The 6,374-nt window shown below is 43.7% G+C and overlaps 1 protein-coding gene across 2 annotated transcripts in view; it reads right to left on the minus strand.

Annotated features, from left to right (window-relative positions):
• Positions 1-4,067, minus strand: part of LYN (LYN proto-oncogene, Src family tyrosine kinase) — a 34,268-nt gene extending 30,201 nt beyond the window's left edge. The window contains exons 1-5 of one of the 2 annotated variants that reach the window (XM_010582934.1): positions 3,999-4,067; positions 2,653-2,701; positions 2,454-2,559; positions 2,005-2,103; positions 1,792-1,895 (exon numbers count right to left, since the gene is read on the minus strand). In XM_010582934.1, coding sequence (XP_010581236.1) covers positions 1,792-1,895; positions 2,005-2,103; positions 2,454-2,559; positions 2,653-2,701; positions 3,999-4,067 — 427 coding nt within the window. Of the gene's footprint in view, positions 1-1,791; positions 1,896-2,004; positions 2,104-2,453; positions 2,560-2,652; positions 2,702-3,935 lie in introns of both variants that reach the window. The other variant, XM_010582933.1, reaches the window with a different exon arrangement.
• Positions 4,068-6,374: the final 2,307 nt, after the last annotated feature.

A 6,374-nucleotide genomic window follows, 5' to 3' on the forward strand; every position in this document is an offset into this window, starting at 1 on the left:
GCCTCACCAGTGCTGAGTACAGGGGGACGATCACTTCCCTGCTCCTGCTGGCCACACTATTTCTGATGCAGGCCGGGATGCCGTTGGCCTTCTTGGCCACCTGGGCACACTGCTGGCTCATATTCAGCCGGCTGTCAACCAGCACCCCCAGGTCCTTTTCTGCTGGGCAGCTTTCCAGCCACTCTTCCCCAAGCCTGTAGCGCTGCACGGGGTTGCTGTGAACCAAGTGCAGGACCCAGCATTTGGCCTTGTTGAACTTCATACAATTGGCCTCGGCCCATCAATCCAGCCTGTCCAGATCTCTCTGTAGAGCCTCCCTACGCTCAAACAGATCGACCCTGCCTCCCAACCTGGTGTTGTCTGCAAACTTGCTGAGGGTGCACTCAATCCCCTCATCCAAATCATCAATAAAGATATTAAACAGAACAGGGCCCAACACCAAGCCCTGGGGAACACCACTTGTGACCTGCCGCCAACTGGATTTCACCCCATTCACCACAACCCTCTGGGCTCGTCCATCCAGCCAGTTTTTCACCCAGTGAAGTGTACACTTGTCCAAGCCATGAGACGCCAGTTTCTCAAGGCGTATGCCATGAGAGACAGTGTCAAAGGCCTTGCTGAAGTCCAGGTAGATAACATCCACAGCCTTCCACTCATCCACTAGGCAGGTCACCTGGTCATAGAAGGAGATCAGGTTGGTCAAGCAGGACCTGCCTTTCGTAAACCCATGCTGACTGGGCCTGATCCCCTTCTTATCCTGGGCTTGCCACGTGAACGCTCTCAAGACAAACCGTTCCATAATCTTCCCCTGTTCTTCTACTAGTACAATTCTTGTTGTCTGTTTTCAAAGGATAAGAAACCCCTTCACCCCTTCCTCTCTCCCCACACACAGATCCAGTGACAGAGGGGATACAAAGAAATATTTTGGGGGTACTTTGCCTTACTCTCAGCAGCCTATGTTGAATTTAGGAGTCTTCCTTTGAGAACTTCTTTTAGGAGTCTTCATTTGAGACCACAGAAACAATTATATGGGCCCTTTACATAGAACTACCTAATTAAGAATCTGCAGTGTTAGGGCCAGAAAAGCTACCCTGTGGAGAGGACAGACATACGATCTGCTGAAGGGATTCATGCGTCTTCCTCTGGAGGATGCAGTGTTAGAATACCCAGCTGGAAGTGTATCCAGTCAAGCTGCTGTCAGAGTCCAGACGCTGGGGCAGAACCTCCTATGCCCTTCTCAAAGTCCCAGCCAAAGAATCTGGAGACTTCACTAAGCTTTTCAGTACAAAGAGCTCTGTCTACAGCACAAACCTTTAGCAAAAAGCTTTTTGAAAAAAATCACACTACAGTGCAGAAGTGTAAACCCTCATTATGCACCAACTACATTTTAAAACTTGTAGTAATGGGTAAAGACCCAATAATGGGAGACTATAAAATGCAGCAACTACTATTTACAGTGAAAAGTGTCCTTCAATAAAGGAATCATAAGTGAAAAATATTCAAGAGAAAAGATCTCTCACTTCATTCATTCCTGCTTCTTGTTAGTGTAATCACACACACACTTTTTTTTTTCCCCTATCTCAACTTTGGGTGTTAACCTGTAACTCTCTTCTCTCTTTTCCCGGTGATTTTCTCATCCTTCTCACTCCTACAGAACTGCAGAAAATTCACACAATAGGACACTCTGGAACTACTCCACACCCAGTGCCACCTGATGCCAATTTTTGTGAAGACAGACTGTATGTTTTTAACTCTACTATCAATTCCAAAGTAACCCACCCCAAAGCCTACCTTTTAATGTTTCGCTTTCTCTGATAAGGAAAGCTCCAGGACTATTTCCAGGAGCCAGGAGTTGTCTTTCGGCATCTTTTCGGGTTATGTCTTTGAAGAACCATCTGAAAAGTATTTCAAAGAGTTAGAACCATTTCTCTCCCCCACCCACAAAGGATACCCCACCAGGGTGAAGAAGTAGTTTGCCAGTATTTAGAGCCTGGGAGAACTTACTCTTCTGTTTCCAGGGTGTTTACTTTTGCTACGTAGTTGCTGGGAATGAAGCCTTCCTTCCTTGTCGTGAGAGATTTTGCTCTCCACCATTCTCCCAGCCTGAAAAACGGAAACAACAGTAGTATTCACAGGAAAGGAAAATGATAAAGTGTTATTTGGGTTCTACTGTGCTGAGAGCTTTGCCCGCGCTGGAGAGAAAAGCAGCATCTTTCCTTTGAACTCAAGCCCCCCGAGAAGCCATTGGCTCCGTCGGATCAGTGTTTGGTCGCTGTTACTGAGGGCAGCTGCCAAGTCCTACCAGCAGCTCCATGTGCATTTGTATTTTCACATGTAAGGGAGCTCTCTTACTATTCATACTCTCATGTTATGAGTAGGATGTCAAAACCTTATAAAAGCAATTAGATGAGCCCAAAGAAAAACTACAACACAATCAGTACGGTCATACTTACTCCTCAATAACTTTCAATTTTTCTCCTTTTTTGAAGGACAAGTCATCTTCATGAATGCCATCATAGGGATACAAAGCTACCACAATAACTCCATGCTCCTCTGTTTCTACAAAGGTAGAAAGCCAAAAAGCATGTTCGCATTATTTTCCAGGCTGATGCGGGCATAGCACACTGCAGTAAGATTCCTATGAAAACGTACCTTCACTGGCAAACCTCTGTCCTGGTAAGAGCTGTGCTTCTGGATTTGCCTACAATAAAATAAGTCTTTAATTAAGCAGTTTTAGGTCTTTGTGACAATCTTACATTACAATTACATATTATTCAGTCGCTTTGGTATCATCTTGTATGTCTTAAATTAAAAGGAAAAGCTCCAATCTTTTCCCACGATTCTTCAAAAGCAAATTACAACATAAAAATATATTAATCCCCCACTAGATTTTGAACTGAGCAGCTCAGACCTTGGGAAGGTGCGACGCAAGCTGCAGGGAGGCAGTTCACAGCTTTGTGACTTCTGCTGAAAAGGCTTTACGCAGGGCACTTTAAAAGGAACGTTATCAACACGTAGCTATCGTGCTGAAGAACTACAAGCAGGTTACGTTGCTAACATTGTGGAAGGAAAAAAGTAATTAAAAAACAAAAAAGGTAGTTTGTGATGTGTGTACATTGACTGAGAGCGTGCCAAGTCCACTGTGTCAGCTGGTGAGAGGGGAGAGAAGGGTGTCATTCACACCTGCAGAGAGCATGGCCCCTGAATAAGGGCAGTCAGGAAATACGGTTTCCTCAGCACAGTAGAGAGGGTGGGGACGGGACAAAAGGTACCCGTCAATCTGCAAAACAGCAAACCCACTTGGTACCCGATGAAATTCCCCTTCCCAGCACCCTTCCTGTCCAGTGCCAGGCAGCACACATGGAACTGCCATTAGCTTGTTCCTCCTGCAACACAGTGCTACTCCCTTCACCACTGCACCCTCCGCTCCCCTCTCGTCCTTACCTACGCACCTCGTGCAAGGTCGAGTAGTGGCCTTCAGTCAGTAAAAGGCAAGTTGGCTAGAGCTGGTAAAGAATTGCCTGTGACTACTTCAGCCCTTTTAAATAGAATAATCAACACCCTGATCCCATAGCTATTAAAAATCCAATGCTGATACTTTTAAAAACGGTTCTAAACTACTTCAGGTTTTCTAAAGTCACCTAGCATTCTTCTACAGACGTAGCTATATCTAGATCAAGCGTTGCCAAGGATTACTGCTTTCATGCAGAAAACTATGACAAACATAAAGTAATAAAGTAACAAACTGCCAATTTTTATTTTTTCTTTCTTTAAGTACTTATTTGTTGAGGGTGAACTGTACAACACTAAAAGCCTAATCGTGGACTAATGATCATTTGAATTTCTTCATGCATGTGCTTTGGATTGAAATTTGAGTTATGCCAGTCATGCTTTGATCTTGCTACTGGAATTCTCCCCTGAGACTATCTACTTACTGGCCTTTGCTGTTTATTGGACGTTGGATCCCTCACATAAATAGTTCGTTCAGTTTTACGTACTGGTTGATTCTTCAAATCTAGCCCATCTCCATGCAGATTCTCTTTCCTTTTTGATTTTATACATCCCATATTTCCTGTTGGAATAAAAAAGGTATTAAACAAAAACATTATGCCATAAACCAAGCTGTTTCCCATGCAATCATCTGGGCTATGCAGCAAAAAAAGTGCTTCCTTTTCAAACACACAATAGTTCATGGGGAGAACAACTGAAGGTTAGGAACACACGCTGAAAGCTCTTTTCTGCTGCAAAGGAAAGAAATGACTTCTTGTCTCAATCCACAGATGAAGTAAATATTTCAAAATACTATTTACCATTTCAACATTTTCAGATTTATCATCTTTTCTTCCCAATCTGCCCGCCACTCCCAAAACCCCTTACATCTTTTTGATACTTCTGTGAGCTGCAGAATAGATATAAGAAAAATACAACAACTGTAGTGACAACTTATTTCTGCATGTTTTAGAGAAAAGGCTGCTTTGGAAGATGTAGGAAAAAATTCCAATCCAAATGATGAGAACTGCAGCTGGAGTTAGCAACGCCTGTATCTCCCCACTTTGTTTTGCATATGCCAGTCTAGCAGGGAGCTCTGTTTGATTCAAATCCTCATCTCACATGAGGCTGATGACTTGTGCAGTCCCAGCTCCATGGCAGATATGCTGCTACAGTGACCTTCAGTAATAAATCTGCTTGTTCAAACAGGCCTGTTACAGCAGTCTAAAATAGCCAATGTGTGTATCAGTGATGGCAAATCACCTCACAAGTATTTCTTCTTCAATACAATTTAGAGGGATAATCTTTCTCTAAGGATGTGCATCCATGCTAAATCAGATGAGATACAGCTGTTAGCATCTACATGACTGAAACCTGGCTGCTAATCCCATGATGTAATTACACAGTACTTCAGCAAGCATATATACAACACTATCTCTACATTCCTCCCTCAGAGGAGAGTAATTATACTTACTCTTCAAAGAATCCACTATGAATGCTTTTCAAACCTCTCCTTCCTTCCTCTCTCCCTCCTTTCAGGTCAGTGCTCTAATGCTAGGTTCACAGTCACATTTTCCCTTGCAGGCACACACTCTCACCCCCCCCCGCCCTAATTAATCTTTAAAGCCAGTTCTTTGAAGAACAATGTAAAACCTAAAATAAGAGCTCAGTGCATATACAGGCTCAAGTTAACCAGCACTGACTAAACTACAGCTGGAGAAGCTAAAGTAGATTGAAACACCCTTTACTACATCTCACTTTTACCTTCAGCTCTAGGGTAGAAAAGGTCATCATAGTAAACAGTTAAAGTAGTAGAGGTATCCACTTGCAGACACAACGGTTTCCATGGGATGGTGCCTTACACACCCTACCCCTGCAGGTAGGAAAATTAGCCAGGTTGGCCTGGGTTCATATTAAGGCTTATACTTTTACAATAATACTGATGATAATCATAATCCTAACTGACTATAACAATAAACCAAAGCCACAAGCAGCTCCCATGTGGCAGGTCTCAACTTCCCACACTGCCTTCGTTTATTCTTCCACCCTGCCATTGAGGAAGCAACACAGAATGACAGGTGCACTGTCCTATTGTTGTGGTTTAACCCCAGCCAGCAACTAAGCACCACGCAGCCGCTCACTCACTCCCCCCCATCCAGTGGGATGGGGGAGAAAATCAGGAAAAGAAGTAAAACTCCTGGGTTGAGATAAGAACGATTTAATAGAACAGAAAAGAAGAAACTAATAATGATAATGATAACACTAATAAAATGACAACAGTAGTAATAAAAGGATTGAAATGTACAAATGATGCGCAGGGCAATTGCTCACCACCCGCCGACCGACACCCAGCCAGTCCCCGAGCGGCGATTCCCTGCCCCCCACTTCCCAGTTCCTAAACGAGACGGGATGTCCCATGGTATGGAATACGCTGTTGGCCAGTTTGGGTCAGGTGCCCTGGCTGGGCATGAGAAGCTGAAAAATCCTTGACTATAGTCTAAACACTACTGAGCAACAACTGAAAACATCAGTGTTATCAACATTCTTCACATACTGAACTCAAAACATAGCACTGTACCAGCTACTAGGAAGACAGTTAACTACATCCCAGCTGAAACCAGGACACCTATCCACGGGCTGAATGTTTTCTTCTAAACCTGAGAGGAGGATACCTCCTATCCTACCATTTCTGCAAATTATCTGTCACCTATTGCCAACAAATCCTCGGTGTCCGTAAGACCTCAGCAGTGATGCAACGAACTGTGACACTGCTTTAAAAGCAGCATAAGAACTCATTGCCCTCCTTCTTGTCTTCTCTTGAAATAAAAATAAAAGAAATCATACAGAAAATCAATAGGCACTGACCAGGCATCATCGTCCCACAT

Source organism: Haliaeetus leucocephalus, unplaced genomic scaffold (genome assembly GCF_000737465.1).
Source record: "Haliaeetus leucocephalus isolate CR32 unplaced genomic scaffold, Haliaeetus_leucocephalus-4.0 Scaffold858, whole genome shotgun sequence".
Classification (NCBI taxonomy): domain Eukaryota; kingdom Metazoa; phylum Chordata; class Aves; order Accipitriformes; family Accipitridae; genus Haliaeetus; species Haliaeetus leucocephalus.